General features: G+C 43.9%; 1 protein-coding gene across 1 annotated transcript in view; it reads left to right on the forward strand.

Moving 5' to 3' along the window:
* Positions 1–19,396, forward strand: part of LOC126191002 (uncharacterized) — a 132,612-nt gene that overhangs the window by 105,298 nt on the left and 7,918 nt on the right. The window contains exon 4 of the mRNA XM_049931684.1: positions 1,083–1,191. Coding sequence (XP_049787641.1) covers positions 1,083–1,191 — 109 coding nt within the window. The remainder of the gene's footprint in view (positions 1–1,082; positions 1,192–19,396) is intronic.

Here is a 19,396-nt window from a genome sequence, read left to right on the forward strand (position 1 = left end):
CGGGATGCCTGTCATACCCCGCTGCGTCACACGGTGTTCAAATGGTTCAAATGGCTCTAAGCACTATGGGACTCAACATCTAAGATCATAAAGACTTAGAACTACTTAAACCTAACTAACCTAAGGACGTCACACACATACACACCCGATGCAGGATTCGAGCCTGCGACCAAAGCAGCAGTGCGGTTCCAGACTGAAGCGCCTAGAACCGCTCGGCCACAGCGGCCTTCTGAGTCACACGGTGTCTCTCGTAAATAAATCGAGTTATAAATGAGACAGTACAATAATGATGTCTCCACAGTTATCAAAATTAATTTTATATTATTGTTAACAGTCCTCTCACCTGTAGTTTCCATTATGTCCACAAGAGAGCAGATTCATCAGCGACGACGTTTTGCGTTATAAACTTGTTAGCGATTATTTTTTACACTGGAATAGTTTCATGTTATTATGATAAAATATGTATTGGAGGCATCTGTAAACTTTGAGATTATTCACATATTTTTTTCAGTTCATATATGTTAGTGCTTCTGACTTCTTCCACGGGTCGAAGTAAGAAAATATATTCACCAAAAATTTCTTGTAAGATTAGTTTTTACTTTTTTTCATAGCAACTGGCAAGAATTTTCATTTGAGAAGCACTCCATCATACTATGGACTAAAAATGGGCATGTCTAATATAGTTTTTAAGGAATTTATACTAACATCTAGAATTATAATTAACTGATAATGCTGTACGTAGGAGAAACTCCCCAAGTTTTGTGACGATCAGTACAGAAACTTCTGCAGTTGTTAAGATCATACCCCATAACGCTCATCTCTTATGAACCGTCCGTTGGATGGACGGCAAATAGCACAGTTCAGTGGATGGGTTTAGCCTACGCACTAGCTTTTGATCGCCGATTCTAATCGTCTGCTAGTCCTACGTCACGATGAGTGTTGTGCGAGTTTCATGACAGCAGCTCGCAACCAGCATTGATTGAGTAACTGCTGTGTAAGGTATTCAGTTGTAAACAGTTTTAGCTTTATGTAGTTAAGTACGTGTTATAGGATGCGTGAAGAGGAGTGTCGGCGTGTTTCAGGACTCATGTGAGCTGCAGGTGGACCTGGAGGAGTTGCGCCTGCCGTGTGGACAAGCTGAGCTGAGACTGGGCACTGTAAAACTGTGCGGGGACCGCTCCGGGGAGTCTGGTGAGTAGCGGACACATTAAGTTAGTCATTACTGATAGCGAGAACAACAAGCAACGAACAGCCGATTAGTTTTATTTGTTATAAAAAAAATAAGTCAATTAGTTCATTTAAAACTGGGCGAGATTATACAAGTGAGAGGTCGACGAGGAGACTGACGTTATGCGAGCGCAAATTGTATTGCGTAAATTAGACTACTGATAGTCATTGATTTGATAAAATTAATAGTTACGAACGACAAGGTTTAGATCAAGTTCAACTTTCAGGTTGCTTAAAGGCTCTTGAGATAGTGAATGACCTTTAATATACAGGGTTATTACAAATGATTGAAGCGATTTCACAGCTCTACAATAACTTTATTATTTGAGATATTTTCACAATGCTTTGCACACACACACAAAAACTCAAAAAGTTTTTTTAGGCATTCACAAATGTTCGATATGTGCCCCTTTAGTGATTCGGCAGACATGAAGCCGATAATCAAGTTCCTCCCACACTCGGCGCAGCATCTCCCCATCAATGAGTTCGAAAGCATCGTTGATGCGAGCTCGCAGTTCTGGCACGTTTCTTGGTAGAGGAGGTTTAAACACTGAATCTTTCACATAACCCCACAGAAAGAAATCGCATGGGGTTAAGTCGGGAGAGCGTGGAGGCCATGACATGTATTGCTGATCATGATCTCCACCACGACCGATCCATCGGTTTCCAATCTCCTGTTTAAGAAATGCCGAACATCATGATGGAAGTGCGGTGGAGCACCATCCTGTTGAAAGATGAAGTCGGCGCTGTCGTTATCCAGTTCTGGCATGAGCCAATTTTCCACGGGCTACGCGTGAAACTTGTCCGCATGCGTTCAACCGTTTCTTCGCTCACTGCAGGCCGACCCGCTGATTTCCCCTTACAGAGGCATCCAGAAGCTTTAAACTGCGCATACCATCGCCGAATGGAGTTATCAGTTGGTGGATCTTTGTTGAACTTCGTCCTGAAGTGTCGTTGCACTGTTATGACTGACTGATGTGAGTGCATTTCAAGCACGACATACGCTTTCTCGGCTCCTGTCGCCATTTTGTCTCACTGCGCTCTCGAGCGCTCTGGCGGCAGAAACCTGAAGTGCGGCTTCAGCCGAACAAAACTTTATGAGTTTTTCTACGTATCTGTAGTGTGTCGTGACCATATGTCAATGAATGGAGCTACAGTGAATTTATGAAATCGCTTCAATCATTTGTAATAGCCCTGTATAGAATATCAGATCAATAGGCAGCAAATTCTGCTAAGGAAATAAAACGTAGAATCGTCCTGTCCAAACTGCAATGGTCAAACTCATGAAGATATGGCAGAACTGGGCTATAACCAAAACAATGAAGATGCAGTTGGTAGAATCACTAGTGTTCACTTTCTTCTTATATGGATACGAGACATGAACCGTGGCAGCTAGTGACAAGTGATGTCTTCGAGAAGTTGTGATGCATAAAGATGCTACGCGTAATAAACTGAAGAGCCAAAGAAACTGGTACACCTGCGTAATATCGTGTAGGGCCACCGCGAGCATGTAAAAGTGCTGCAACACGACGTGGCGTGGACTCAACTAACGTCTGAAGTAGTGCTGGCGCGAACTGCCATCATGAATCCGGCAGTACTGTCGATAAATCCGTAAGAGTATGAGCGGGTGGAGATCTCTTCTGAACAGCACGTTGCAAGGTATCCCAGATGTCCTCAATAATGTCCCTGTTTGGTGAGTTTGGTGGCCAGCGGAAGCGTTTGAACCCAGAAGAGCGTTCCTGGAGCCGCTATGTAGCATTTCTGGATGTGTGGGGTGTCGCATTGTCCTGATGGAACTGGCCAAGTCCGTCGGAATGCACAATGGACATGAATGGATGCAGATGATCAGACAAGATGCTGACGTACGTGTCATCTGTCGAGTCGTATCTAGACGTATCAGGGGTCCCATATCACTCCGACTACATACGCCCCACACCATTACAGAGCCTCCACCAGATTGAATAGTCCCCTGCTGACATGCGAGGTCTACGGATTCATAAGGTTGTCTCCATACCCGTGCAAGTCCATCCGCTCGATACAATTTGAAACGAGACTCGTCTGACGAGGCAACATGTTTCCAGTCATCAACAGTCGAATGTCGGTATTGGCGGGCCCAGGCGAGGCGTAAAGCTTTGTGTTGTGCAGTCATCAAGGGTATACGAGAGGGCCTTCGGCTCCGAAAGGCCACATCGATGATGTTTCGTTGAATGGTTCGCACGCTGACACTTGATGATGGCCCATCATTGAAATCTGAAGCAATTTGCAGAAGTATTGCACTTCTGTCCCCTTGAACGATTCCCTTCAGTTGTCGTTGGTCCCGTTCTTGCCGGATGTTTTTCTGGTCGCAGCGGTGTCGGAGGTTTGATATTTTACCGGATTCGTGATATTCGCAGTAGACTCGTGAAATGGTCGTACGGGAAAATCTCCACTTCATCGCTACCTGGGAGATGCTGTGTCCCGTCGCTCGTATATCGACTTTAAAACCACGTTCATACTCACTTAAATCTTTATAAGCTGCCATTGTAGCGGCAGTAACCGATCTCTGAACTGCACCAGACACTTTTGTCTTATAAAGGCGTTGCCAACCGAAGCGCCGTATTGGAAACGTGTAAGTTGGAAAGTTGTGGAATGGTCTTATGGGACCAAACTGCTGAGGTCATCGTACACACTACTTAAACTAACGTAGACTAAGGACAGCACACACACCCATCACGAGGGAGGACGCGAACCTCCGACGGGGGGACACGCGCGAGCCCTGACAAACAGCCTTAGACGGCGCGGCTACCGAGCTATGAGCTCTTCTCCATGTTCTATACCATGAAACAAATCTCTTTTACTGAGAGCCCTTTGCTTCCCATATTTCTGGACGTGGTATTACGGAGCAGAACACGTAAATAAGTCCAGTAAACAAGAGCTCTAAAATGCATGCCTTAAGAGCTACGAGTACTTTTTCAACTTCGCTACTGTGAAACACCTCCTCTACTGAACAAGTTCTCATACTCTTAAGGTAAGCATTTTAGAGCCCATTTTTACTACTCAATTTTATCTCGTTTTTATCCATATTACGTCCTCCCGACATATAGAAAACAAAGCGCTTGCAATAGGACAGATTTGTATCACAGTATCGAGGATGAAGAAGTGTTCATAGCTCTTAAGAGATGCAATTTAGAACCCATTATTTGCTATAATCTCTTCGTTCGAATGATCGTTCCTCTCATATCCCTGAATAATGACCATTCCGCCTAGTAAAACCTGTCATTCTGTGCTAAGAAGAGCTGAAGATCGCTGTGGATGGAGACGTGCAGTCGATGATTCAGTCACCGGTCGCTGGCGTTGAGCGGTTCTAGGCGCTTCAGTCCGGAACCCCACTGCTGCTACGGTCGCAGGTTCGAATCCTGCCACGGGGAGGGATGTGTGTGATGTCCTTAGGTTAGTTAGGTTTAAATAGTTCTAAGTTCTAGGGGACTGATGACCTCAGAAGTTAAGTCCCATAGTGCTCAGAGCTATTTGAACAAATGACTGAACTGAGGTGCGCCACTCTGTAATGAGTAAATCGAGTAATGACAAGTCAGGTTTAAAGCGATTTGATTTCGGAGCAAGACCATCGACTATTTCTAGGTAGGAAGAAGCTCGAAGCTGAAGTAAAACCGAATAGAGCTAAAAATAAAACGTATCCTACGTGTAACGGTAACGTTATGAAAATTTCGTCTTTCTCTTTCCAGTTTTTCAATATCAGAAATAGAATGTAATTTACTCTGTCAGTAAGGGTCATTTCTGCAGATGAATCATCTTCTTAAATGGAAGAAGCAGCTTTTCTCTTCATTTGTTTCCGAAGCATCTTCAGTGTCCGGTAATACTTGAATGCAAACTGTGTGCTAGGAGTGTATTAGCGATTGCGATCCGATGAGAGCTGACTTGGTGGGCAGTGAATGTACTGATAAAGCGTTCAACGACGTCCACCAACAGATAGTACAGTGGCATAGCTACCAGAGCGCCATCTGTGTTACCCTTTAATAGGTGTGAAGCAAGTAGGTAACTATGCCGCGGAGACGCACTCGTGCTTGCTACAGCCAACTGACGGAGTTTGAATGGGGACAAATGGTGGCCTTCCGAGTGTCGGGATGTTCCCTTCGGAGAACTGCTACACAAGATGGACATGCTGCGTTAGCTGTGCAACGATGCTGGTTGAGTGCTCACGTGAACGTTAGCACAACCATAGGTGAGGTTCTAAGGGGAGGGGGGGGGGGGTGTTGAGGAAGGTGACCAGACAGCGAGGCCATCGGTCTCATCGGATTAGGGAAGAACAGGGAAGGCAGTCGGCCCTGCCCTCTCAAAGGCACCATCCCAGTATTTGGAGCGATTTAGGGAAATCACGGATAACCTAAATCAGGATGGCCGGACGCGGAATTGAACCGTCGTCCTCCCGAATACGAGTCCAGTGTGCTAGCCACTGCGCCACCTCTCTCGGTGAGGTTCTGGATTTTCATCCAGCCAGACGCCCGCTAGGATTGTTGTAATGTAAGAGCAGCAGTGGCAGATCGTAGAACTATCACAGCACAGATAAGACGGTTTGTGAGCAACTGTCGCGAACAGGTAATTAGCACTAAGACTAAGGACACGCATACCTCTAGCCCGTCTACGACTCACCCCGCAACGTCGAAGTGCGCGGCTCGATTGCTGATGCAGTCAGAGGATCGCTTGGGAGATGGAATGGCGAGCAGTTATCTTCATCGGTAAAAGCAGATTCTGCCAGCACGCAAATGATGCTCGTTTACATGTAAGAAGTAGACCTGGCGAGATGTCTTAGAGTGCATTCATCCAAAAGACACTGGCCCCATTCTAGGCTTCGTGTGCGATAAGCTACGACTCTCGTTCACCGTTGGTGTTTCTGAAGAGAACGCTAACCAGCGTTCGGAATGTGCATAATGTTTTAGACTCGTTCTTTTGCTGTTCTTGCAACAGGTAGTTGATGTGTTGTTCCAACAGGATAATGCTCGCTCACACAATCCCCGTTCACAGAAAGATGCGCAGCAACTTCAATGACCAGGACGATCTCCGAACTTGTCTCCAATCGAGCACGTCCAATGATGGGACGAGAAGTGACTTGTGCGACTCATCAACCTGTAACTCTTAAAGAACTAAAAACAATCCTGTTGGCAGAAACATCCGCAACTGAGCATTATAGCAGAGGTTGAAAATACCGTTTCAGTTGTAAATTACTTTATTTTCACACGACCGGTTTCGGACTGTTTAAGCCCATTCTCAGGTGTCGTAGCTGTGCTGTGGTCCCTGAGCGCCGCGTGTACCAGGCGCGGTGTGCTGCCTATGAGCGCAGAACTAGATGGAAAGGTTGAGTAGGCTTGGCATAACGTATCTCGGGACAGTATTCGCCAACTGTACTATTGACTGGATGCCAAGGTTAGGGCCTGCATTGCGTGGCGATTACACCAGGTACTAATATGGGTCCAGAATGAAATTTTCACTCTGCAACGCAGTGTGCGCTGATTTGAAACTTCCTGGCAGATTACAGCTGTGTGCCGGACCGAGACTCGAACTCGGAACCTTTGCCTTTCTCGGGCAACTGCTCTATCAACTGAGCTACCCAAGCGAGACCCGTCCTCACAGCTTGAGTTCTGCCAGTACCTCGTCTCCTACCTCCAGGAGAGCTTCTGTGAAGTTTGGAAGGTAGAAGACGAGGTACTGGCAGAATTGAAGCTGTGAGGAGGGGTCGTGAGTCTTAATTGGGTAGCTCAATTGGTAGAGCACTTCCCCAAGAAAGGCACAGATCCCGAGTTCGAGTCTCGGTCCGGCACACAGTTTTAATATGCCAGGAAGTTTCACTAATATGGGTGTTCCAGTATGGGTTGATACCTGGTACCTCAGAACCTCTTGCGCTGTTGATCTGTAAATGTAATCATTTCATGTACTCCATATGGACTGTCGCAACAGTAAATCTGAAGTGAACTGGAAACCTCTAAAAGGGTATATTAATTTTCCTTCCAGCAGTATATTTGAGACGACTACTGGAAATATAAAAACAAAGATAATAAGAAAACACCGGAAGTACAAAGACCGCGACAAGAGATCCAGTATTTGTAGAATACTCGATAAAACACTTAAATGAGACAATTAGGATAGAACAGAGGAGTGGTTCCTAAGTGTGAATAATGATTGAAGAATGATCCATCGAGTATACTAAAATGACATGTCTCTTGGACAACTGCCCTGTAGAAGATAATGGTAAACTTTTTGCTTAAATGATTCATTTCTGGTAACTTGAGAACAATTTTAATTGCATCAAAAATTTCCAGATTCCAAAGGGTCATCATCAGTACATTTTCACGTTCTATAGAATAATGATTTCTGTATGCTGCTTAGTAGAGAAAATTTGTTTGAGTGTACAGAGCCTGAACAAATTGAGAAAATGTGTATGCTTAGTCTACGACGTAAAACAAACGTTTAAAATTGCTTGATACTAGTACATTTGCATATATATGTCTTCGTACCTATCACATATTAAACACCTTTTAGAAAATACAATAAGTGAAACAAGCAATTTATTCAGCTGTAGCGAACTGTGCACGTAAGGGAAATCAGTACCAAGTCAAAAATGAGAATAATACTAAGGGAGTACGAACTGCAAAGCGCCTTACGTACCTACAAAACTACAATTTGTGATAACTTCCGTCAAGGATGATTACGTGCGTTATGGAAAGTCACAATCAAGACGTTATTACGACAAATTCTAGTTTATTATTCCAGATCTCTTATCAAGTAGAAACGATAACAGAAAGCGAACCAATTCAGAGATGTATTGTTAGGATCGTAAAAGATCAGTGTAGACCTTACGACAATGTAACAGAAATTTTCGGAGAATTTAAATGAGAATCTTTGTTGATTTAATTTTGAGAGCCTATGTTCGAAAGGGATTGTGCGATGGCCGGCCGGAGTGGCCGAGCGGTTCTGGGCGCTACAGTCTGGAGCCGCGCGACCGCTACGTCGCAGGTTCGAATCCTGCCTCGGGCATGGATGTGTGTGATGTCTTTAGGTTAGTTAGGTTTAAGTAGTTCTAAGTTCTAGCGGACCTTCTTATGACCACAGCAGTTGAGTCCCATAATGCTCAGAGCCATTTGAACCATTTTTGACTGTGCGATGATTCCACTGCCTCCGTCGTATCTAACGTAGTAATCGGGAGAATAAAATAAGAGGCATTAGGGTATGTAAAGAGGCATAAAGACGTTTTTCCCTAGCTCATTACGCTAATAGAATAGGAAAGAACGCTAGTTTGAAGTACCCCTCCGCCATTCACTGTACGGCCACTTGCGGATATGTCTCGTGGTTCCACAGGTGTTGTTATCTAATGAATCTAGAGGCATCCGCCTACTTCACCAATTTAATCATCATTTTAGTGTATTTCAGCCATCCTATCGTGACGACAAAGACCGATTCCAATGCCCTCTGCCTTATAACTACCACCAGCCAAGGCGAATATTGGGCTGTAAAGCGAGTAGCGTTAAGGCAGAGACAAATTGCTCAGATAGGCTCAGAATAACATATTCAGTGCGATATTTCTCCAACTGACGACTGACTTCCAGTTTATGCTGAAGACATCAATGGTATCAGTGGGGTCTTATCGTTGAATGGACGGTGTAAGTACGTCGCACCCATTGACCGTGAGCTTTTTGCTGACTACTCTAAGGAGCTGAAGGTTGCACCTCGTTACAGCAGGCTTCGGCTATGAGATTATGAAAGACGCGGAACCTCGTCTCACAGCCCATCGCTCTCTGTCACTCCCTGTTTTGCAAACTTTCGCTGTAGCACCCGACCCACGCGGGGAGTGAGCTCTCAAATTACCCGCCGACGCTGCGGCACGTCGCGCGGCTTTGCTGTACAGTGCCCTAGACGTCGACGGCTGGGATGAGACGCGGCATGGCTGCCATTGGCTTTATTACTCAGTCCATAGACCTATCTGTCAAATTTCGTTTCATTTTTCTAGGTTTCGTCACACAGAGGTGTGTCTTGTGCATCTGAAATACAAGCACAAACGGTCCTAAAATTAGACTGTTATAAAGGAGGCGAAACTTGTTCTGGCAGTGTTCGTAGGTGCAATCAGAAGTTGACCCAGAATTGATGAAGCAATATTTGAAATTATAAGAGAAAGTTTATGAATGATAGACGGTATGCAATGATACTGCTTATTACGTCTGAATACTGCAATGTTGTTAGCCCAACAGACATCAAACAACACGCAGAAAACTAACACTGACAACCAAACCTTTATGACTACTGCCCACTGCGAGGTTGGATGCCGCCTGCTGGCGTTGCGGCACGTGATGCGATAACAAAAGCATGTGAACGGAACAAACACTGACAGGGGACCATTATAGGAAAGAAGATACGAGCTGCAAACGGGGAAATCTATTGAGATAAGCGACTTTGACAAAGGGCAGATTATTCGCAACCAGAGCCTGTGAACGAGTATCTATAAAACGGTGAATGTTCACGTGCTACTATCTCTATCTACGAGAAGAGGTAGGACAGCGAAATTACCACTAGGCACTAAATGATGGGACGTCCACGACTCTTCAAAGAGCGCAGGGCTCGGAGGCTTGTCTGCTTTGTGAAGTAGGATAGATGGTGATTTGTGGCATCTCTGCTGAAAGAGCAAAATGCTAGTGCACGCACAGGTGTTTCGGAGTACAGCGCTCATCGTACATTGTTGGAAATGAAGCTCCTCAGCAGATCATCCCTACATGTTCACATGTTGACCCAACGACATCGTCAATTACAAAGACAGTGGGCATGGGACCATCGGGATTCTATCGTCGATCAATGGAAACGTGGTGGCTCTTCGGCTGAATCTCACTTTTGCTTCACTGGGTCGATGGTCGTCTCCATAAACGCCGTCTACGAGATAATCTGCGCCTCGAAACGTGCAGCGCGCCACGGGCGCATGGTGGTGGGAGCAGTATAATGCTAAGGGAGACATTCTCCTGCGTTTTCATGGGACCTGAGGTAGTAATGGAAGACACGCTAACCGCTGCGAACCACCTGGATCCTTTCATACTTGATGTCTTCCACGATGGCCATGTCGTATTTCAACATATAACTGTCCGTGTCTCTGAGCCAGAACTATACTGCAGTGATTTGAAGAGCATTATAGTAAACCCATGTTGATGTCTCGGCGACCAAATTCCCCCTGATGTAAATCCTGCATAACACATTTGGGTTGCTATCGAGCGACGTCACCGCGTACGCAAATCTTCGGCCTGTTGTCTCTGTGAATTACATGACATCTAATGCCAAATACCTCCATAAACATTCCAACAAACTGTCGTTATGTATCAGTGATGTACTTAGTTCCAAAGACGGAATAACAAGCTATTAAGTAGGTAGTCAATGTCTTGGCGCATCATTGTATAATCCTACGAAAATCTACACATCCCTCCCTACTCAATAAAGAGGTTCATACACTGATGCGCCAGAGAAACTGGTATAGGCATGTGTGTCCAAATACAGAGATATGTAAACAGGCAGAATACGGCGCTGCGGTCGGCATCGCCTATATAAGACAACAACCGTCTGGCGCAGTTGTTAGATCGGTTACTGCAGCTACGATGGCAGGTTACCAAGATTTAAGTGAGTTTGAACGTGGTGTTACAGTCGGCGCACAAGTGATGGGACACAGCACCTCCGAGGTAGTGATGAAGTGGGGGATTTTCCCGTACGACCATTTCACTAGTGTAACGTCAATATCAGCAATCCGGTGAAATATCAAATCTTTGACATCACTGCGGCCGGTAAAAGATCCCGCAAGAACGGGACCAACGACTACTGAACAGAATATTTCAACGTGTCAGAAGTGCAACCCTTCCGCAAATTGCTGCAAATTTCAATGCTGGGCCATCAACAAGTGTCAGCGAGCGAACCAGTCAATGAAACGTCATCGATATGGGCTTTCGGAGTCGAAGGCCCACTCGTGTACCCTTCATGATTGCACGACAAGAAGCTTTACGTCTCGCCTGAGCCCGTCAACACCGACATTGGACTATTGATGGCTGGCAACATGTTGCCTGATCGGACGTTTCAAATTCTATCGAGCGTATGGACGTTTACGGGTACGGAGACAACCTCAGGAATTCAGGAACCCTGCAGGTCAGCAGGGGACTGCTCCAGTTGGTGAAGGTTCTGTAATGGTGCGGGGCGTCTGCAGTTGGAGTGATATGGGATCCCCTGATAAGTCTAGATACGACTCTGACAGGTGACATCCATTCATGTCCGTTGTGCATTCCGACGGACTTGGACAATTCAAGCAGGATAATGGCCCTCAGCTCGTGGTCGTGCGGTAGCGTTCTCGCTTCCGCACCCGGGTTCCCGGGTTCGATTCCCGGCGGGATCAGGGATTTTCTCTGCCTCGTGATGACTGGGTGTTGTGTGATGTCCTCAGTTAGGTTTAAGTAGTTCTAAGTTCCAGGGGACTGATGACCATAGATGTTAAGTCCCATAGTGCTCAGAGCCATTTCAACCATTTGCAGGACAATGCGACTTCCCACACGTCAAGAATTGCTACAAAGTGGCTCCAGGAACACTCTTTTGAGCTTCAACACATCCGCTGACCACCAAACTCTGACTTTACTCTTTCTGAGCCGTGTAAAGAATTAAATTTTACACTTCACTAAGGCTCCACGTTGTCTCCAGAATTACAGTAATAACAGACCTAGGCATCACGCCCAGAACCAGCAGGCTTAACTACTGGCATCAAGAGACGGAAAAATTAAACTTAGTGTTAAAAGGGACCACTAAGCCATGACATACATAACGCTCGTCAGCCATCAGTACAAGCTCTAGGATTTACAAGCACAATTACAAGTGTTCAGGTACTTGGAACACCACAGGCTAAGAAAAAATGAATACGCAGTTTAAATGGGATCCGTTCAGATTTCCACAAATGTACAAATTTAACTACCTGGACATCAACAACTATCTTACTGATCAAGGAACGACTCAAAATAACCATTTACATTTACCAATGGCCCCGACCAGTGTTCTAAGCAATTAGGTATTCATTGAACCACTGTGACAATTTCAATCATTCACACACTTTGTAACCTCCCCGCTGTATTTGTACCTATCTGAAACTTAGCCTAACTTTACCTCTCACTCTACAAAGTCTACATATTACCAAAACTACGTTCCCACAAACTGTTATCCAACTTAAAATCGTGTGCTAACCTTTGACCAAACAGAAGCTAATGTAAACTGAACTGTAACTGGTCAACATGCAACTCGCCATTATATTAAATGCAAAACAAAACTTATCACGACCCAACCACAACATGCGTATGTGAACTGTGTAACGAAGCCTGTGAACGATATCACATAGAACTGTGCAGTAAAAGAGTGAAATCGATAAATGAATATGCAAAAATGTAAAATGTAAATGTAAAACGTTGAGCAAAGTAACTTTACATGGCTATTTGGCTGCAATTTTATTAAATTATATTAAATGCGCAACTGAAGTAAAACAATTATCTGGCCCTAATCAAAATTTTCACTTACCTCGCGTCTTGACAACTTTGTTGCCGAGTTCTCGAAAGCACAACAGCAAACAGCAAGCAGGCAGCGGCTAAGTTAGAGTTATGTTTGTAAATACATATTCAAACTGATGCATGTGGTAATTCGTGGTGACAAACAGTGGGATGGGGAGAGTAACTATTCCCGTGAAATGATATTCCAAGACAACGATTTTAGAATGAAATATTTATTCGAAAAGACAGAGTATAACCTCGCGTGATTTTCACACATAACATTGGTCTGAACAATACTAAGCTTGTCAAAATGAACAATGATTTTAAAAGTGTACAATGTTAACAGAGAATTTCTATGAGAACCAAACAGGTGAATCAGTTAATATGTTAGTGCATGAGTCAGGGGAGTGGGTTGGTCTTTCTCATAACTCGGAGCAAGTTAACAAGCTGACAAACATTCCTAGCTATGCAGTGCTCCAGTCTTACCTCAAATTTCTTCTCTTGAAAAATACATTCATTTAGTTTTCCAATAAATCTATCATGTTCATCCTTGCTGTCCTTTACCATCAATCTTTCTTCATCTAACAGATACAATAACAAGTCCACACAGAACTGCTGCAAATGAGGATGTCCTTTCTCAGCGTTCAGTGAATTTATACTTCAAAGAATGATTAAAATAAATGCTTTCTTGAAATGCTGAGGTCTGAACGCAACTTCGAAACGAAGTCTCCTCCTAGTATTCGACTTATGAAGCCACTCGATGTTACATATTCCACCATATATGCTGATGAAAAGAATCACAGCACTAAGAAGGAGTTGTGCGACACAAATCTAAGATGATAGGTGTATTTCTACTTCTTAAAGATGACGTCTACTCAAATTTCACGCTAGTCGCGTGAGAATGGCGCTAGTAGCGCCATTATCAGGATGCAAATCAGGGTTGCTTTAAACAGTACTGTGACGGTCATCAGGTTAGTTATCCTTGAGACTGAAGGTGGTGAGTTGATGTTAGTCAAGAATGCCTTTAAGGCGACAAAGACGCCAGTATTAACACCTCCATGAGTTTGAACGAGGTCGAATAATAGGGCCACGAGGAGCTTGATGTTGCTCCTGCGATACTGCAGAAAGGCTTGGCAGGAAGATAGCCACTATGTCTGATTTTTGGCAGCGATGGTCACGAGAATGTAAGGTCGCAAGAAAGACCAGGTTCCAGACTGCCGCATGGCACTACCAGAAGGGAAGACCATCGTGTTCGGCGTATAGCTCTGGCGCAGCATCAATATGAGCAGCAATCGACACCACAGTGACACAACGATCCATCACAAATATGTTACTGCAAGGACAGCTCCGAACCAGACGCCTTGTAGCGTGGATTCGAATGACCCCAAATCACCGTCATTTGCGACTTCGCTGTTGTCAAGTGACAGCTCTTTGGAGGGCAGAGAGGTCTGTTGTGTTTTCTGATGAAAGCTGGTTCTGTTTCGGTGCCAGTGGTGGGCGTGTGTTGGTTAGGAGGAGGTCAGTTGAGGGCCTGCAACCAACTTGTCTGCATCCTATTGGACTTACATCTGGGGTTATGGTCTGGGACACGATTTCGTATGACAGCAGGGACACTCCGGCGGTCGTCCCACGCTCCCTGACTGCAAATATGTACGAGGGCAGTTCAATAAGTAATGCAACTCATTTTTTTTTCTGAAACAGGGGTTGTTTTATTCAGCATTGAAATACACCAGGTTATTCCCCAATCTTTTAGCTACACAACACTATTTTTCAACGTAATCTCCATTCAATGCTACAGCCTTACGCCACCTTGAAATGAGGGCCTGTATGCCTGCACGGTACCATTCCACTGGTCGATGTCGGAGCCAACGTCGTACTGCATCAATAACTTCTTCATCATCCGCGTAGTGCCTCCCACGGATTGCGTCCTTCATTGGGCCAAACATATGGAAATCCGACGGTGCGAGATCGGGGCTGTAGGGTGCATGAGGAAGAACAGTCCACTGAAGTTTTGTGAGCTCCTCTCGGGTGCGAAGACTTGTGTGAGGGCTTGCGTTGTCATGAAGAAGGAGAAGTTCGTTCTGATTTTTGTGCCTACGAACACGCTGAAGTCGTTTCTTCAATTTCTGAAGAGTAGCACAATACGCTTCAGAGTTGATCGTTTGACCATGGGGAAGGACATCGAACAGAATAACCCCTTCAGCGTCCCAGAAGACTGTAACCGTGACTTTACCGGCTGAGGGTATGGCTTTAAACTTTTTCTTGGTAGGGGAGTGGGTGTGGCGCCACTCCATTGATTGCCGTTTTGTTTCAGATTCGAAGTGATGAACCCATGTTTCATCGCCTGTAACAATCTTTGACAAGAAATTGTCACCCTCAGCCACATGACGAGCAAGCAATTCCGCACAGATGGTTCTCCTTTGCTCTTTATGGTGTTCGGTTAGACAACGAGGGACCCAGCGGGAACAAACCTTTGAATATCCCAACCGGTGAACAATTGTGACAGCACTACCAACAGAGATGTCAAGTTGAGCACTGAGTTGTTTGATGGTGATCCGTCGATCATCTCGAACGAGTGTGTTCGCACGCTCCGCCATTGCAGGAGTCACAGCTGTGCACGGCCGGCCCGCACGCGGGAGATCAGACAGTCTTGCTTGACCTTGCGGCGATGGTGACACACGCTTTGCCCAACGACTCACCGTGCTTTTGTCCACTGCCAGATCACCGTAGACATTCTGCAAGCGCCTATGAATATCTGAGATGCCCTGGTTTTCCGCCAAAAGAAACTCGATCACTGCCCGTTGTTTGCAACGCACATCCGTTACAGACGCCATTTTAACAGCTCCGTACAACGCTGCCACCTGTCGGAAGTCAATGAAACTATACGAGACGAAGCGGGAATGTTTGAAAATATTCCACAAGAAATTTCCGGTTTTTTCAACCAAAATTGGCCGAGAAAAAAAATGTGTTGCATTACTTATTGAACTGCCCTCGTACATCAGTCTGTTGATTCGACCTATTGTGCTGCCACTCATGAACGGCAGTCCAGAGGGTGTTTTTCAACAGGATAACGCTCGCTCACTTACCGCTGTTGTAACGCAACATGCTCTGTACACTGTCGACATGTTGACTTGGCCTGCTCGATCAGCAGATCTGTCTCCAATCGAGCACATGTGGGCCATCATCGGACGACAACTCCAGCGTCATCAACAACCAGCATCAACCGTCCCTGTATTGACAGACCAACTACAACAGGCTTGGAACTCCATCCTACGAACTGACATTCAGCACCTGTACAACATAAGGCATGCACGTTTGTGTGCTTGCATGCAAATTCTGGCGGTTACACCGCTTATCATTGTATCGGAATTTGCAATGTCTTATCTTGGACTTACATTAACCCGTGCTCGTGCAATGTTAATCGCTGAAATATGTTACCTAGAGAAATTTATTCCCGAAATTTCGTTAGTATACATTAATTTTTTGAGGTGTTGCGATTTTTTTCCGTCAGTGTATGGCACTAATGACCAAATAATTACACAACATACTCAACAGTCAGCAATGTTTCTTAAATAACAGCCAATGACTTAAATTTCCCTAACTGAAACCTATCTTCATGCAAAGAAACAGTATTTATTGCTAATGGTTTACAATTATAGAATTAATTTAGTTACCTGTTCATGTTTGAAAGAAATACTTCAGACACAAATTCAGATAAAAATATTGTAAATATGTATTTATTTTGTTCTCAAAAGAATACAGTAGATTTACAAAGCCCACAAGGGTCTTCAAAGTAGCAGATACAAACAGGATTCTCACACAGAGTAATCGGAATCGTATATTCTCGATTTACGACTCCCAACAACACTTTTTAAATGCAGGAGACGATGATAATTTTGGGTCTATATCAAGACAGAATGAAAATACAGTACTCGGTCCAAGAATCAGCTTTCATTTAATGAAAAAATGAAGTTTTATGAACTTAGACTCCACCCGGGGAAGGGTATCATCACAAGTGGGAATGCGGAGTGATCGCAAATTAACTGTAACGACGCACTTCTGAAATAATCCATATAATCGCCTAATAGGCACCACAGCAAGTAGCTGACGAGATCTCACCCAAGTGCGCATCACTGTAAAACTCCGGAGCGGCTCGCACTGGCACCAGTCAAAGCGTGACAACCTCGCAGATGAAACAGAAACGAACTTGACCTCATCAGCTCAAGATTAGAACAGCACAGACTAGAACTAAATGGCGAATACTCATTCGAACCACAGCACGTCGTTGTAACAGATACCTGTGAACGTTTCCCAAGGGCTAATGGCTTAAAGCGACCCCCAAAGATTCGTAATACATCAGTGGAAAGGCACAGGTTGCTCAAAGAGCTTATTTCGACTATTCGAAGCTCACTATAGCACAAACTGACAAAGCCTTGCAAAGACAATTCGCAATTGAAGAAAAGTAAAAACATTATGACCAAACAATAAAATTGCAAATGAACAGGAAAATTTCAATCTCAACGTTCAATGTACCGGAGAGTTCATAGAAAAGGGCCATGGAGCATTCTGCATTGTTGGCGCTGAAACTCAGTTCACTGGGCGAACTCCACTATTCTACGGTGTTTATTATGGAAGTAAGATGTTTAAAACAACAGACCTTCTTTCTGCATATCAAATATAGTCCGAAGAACGTCATTAACATTACTAAACAGTTGTTTCAGGGATGTATAGGGTGATTCAACTAAGTTGTTGACTTCAAATGCCGGCAGAAGTGGCCTTGCCGTTCTAGGCGCTGCAGTATGGAACAGCGAGACCGCTACGGTCGTAGGTTCGAATCCTGCCTCGGGCATGGATGTGTGTGATGTCCTTAGGTTAGTTAGGTTTAACTAGTTCTAAGTTCTATGGGTCTAATGACCTCAGAAGTTGAGTCCCATAGTGCTCAGAGCCATTTGACTTCAAATATTTCTGGAAACGTTTCAAATATGGCAGTTCTGTTTACAGCCAGATGATTTTTGATGATGTCTTCGCTGTATGAGTTATATCTCTTTTCAAAGCTATATTAATCACAGAGATATCGGCATGAATTTCACTTTTTCAAATCAAACGTACCAATAATAATTTCTACCACCAATATCGTAGTTCATAAAGAGACAAGAATTCAGCGGTGTTTGACTCTTCAAATCCGATTAGTAGCTTCAAAGAACTTACAGTATTTAGAAATTAGGATTTATGTGTTTTGAACATGGACCTAAACATCGCGTTCGTTCTGCATTCTCCGTAAAAAATGGACAGTTTCTCTTGTTTTGTGGAAGATATTTCTTTTTTCCAACGAATCAGCACTCAGTACACATGAACGACACAGACAGAATGAAAACAACATGACATATTTCCTTACTTGGATATGAAATCGCCAACTTCGGCATAAGGCAGCAATTTGTTTCGTGTTCAAAACAGATAAAACCTAAATTATAAATATTGTAACTTATTGGAAGCTACTAATCTGATCTGAAGAGTGAAACGCAGTTAAATCGGTGTCTTTTGAAGTTACGATATTAGAAACAGAAGTTACTCTCGTTACATTTGAAAACACGAAGTTCATACCGGTAGTTTTACAGTTAAAATAACTACGACAAGAGGTTATTCTTCATTTGGTGAGGAATTTTTGAGAATTAATTTGAATGAGAACAAACAAAAGCGATATCTTAAACACTTTAGTAAATACTCGTATCTGAGATGAACAGTTCAGCTGCATCTTCCTGTATTCTTTATTTGTAAGACTGTTTCCATAGCTAAATAATCTTCAGTTGAACTGTACATATCAGACAAAAGTAAATTTACATTGTTTGAAAAGTTGTACAAATAATTTAAAAATGGTAGAAATTCCTACGAGAATTGTCATATTTTACTTAAAAGGTATTTTATTAATGGCTAGGAAATATATGGAAAACGTTTTTACGGCGAGTACAAATAGCTTGGTGGACTCTGCGCTAAGGTGTACAAAAGGAGACAGTATGGCGGTAGAGAGGGCAGTAGCGAAAAGCTGTAAAAACAATGACACTTGTATTATGAGAGAATGATGTCTGGGGACAGTGGATGTAGCAAGAGTTTCCAGATTCGCGAGATATTCACAACGACGGAGAGCGCCATAATAACAGCAACAAGGAAACATGAAAGATGCCAAGATATATTCTCTGAAGATATATGCATGAACAAGTAGGACAGAAGGTCAAAAATGCATATATGGCTGTACTGCCCAACTAATCCTTGAGATAAGAAATGAAGTCATTTGGTTTTATTTTGCCTTGTTAAGTGCTTGATGCTTCGTTACTCTGAAACGTTCTGAAATTCTGCCCTCGTGTATGGCAGGGGTTGCAAAGACACCACAAGTTTTTGCACTCGACCTAGTGGGTTGTTGCCTGACCTAGAGAGTTTCTTTGTATTTCACCCGATTAAACTAAGTTGATGCAGTTGGCATTGTTCTATTCCCCTTTCACACATTTTATTGTTCTGATATTTTCTCTTGATCACTTCTTTTGCTATCGCAGTTCAACAACAAATACGGTAAACCGCAAACGTATATTGCTCTCTTATTTTCACAGTAGTGCCTTCTCGTTTTAACACATTCGTAGGTCGTCTGTCAC

This window comes from Schistocerca cancellata, chromosome 6, assembly GCF_023864275.1.
Source record: "Schistocerca cancellata isolate TAMUIC-IGC-003103 chromosome 6, iqSchCanc2.1, whole genome shotgun sequence".
Lineage (NCBI taxonomy): Eukaryota > Metazoa > Arthropoda > Insecta > Orthoptera > Acrididae > Schistocerca > Schistocerca cancellata.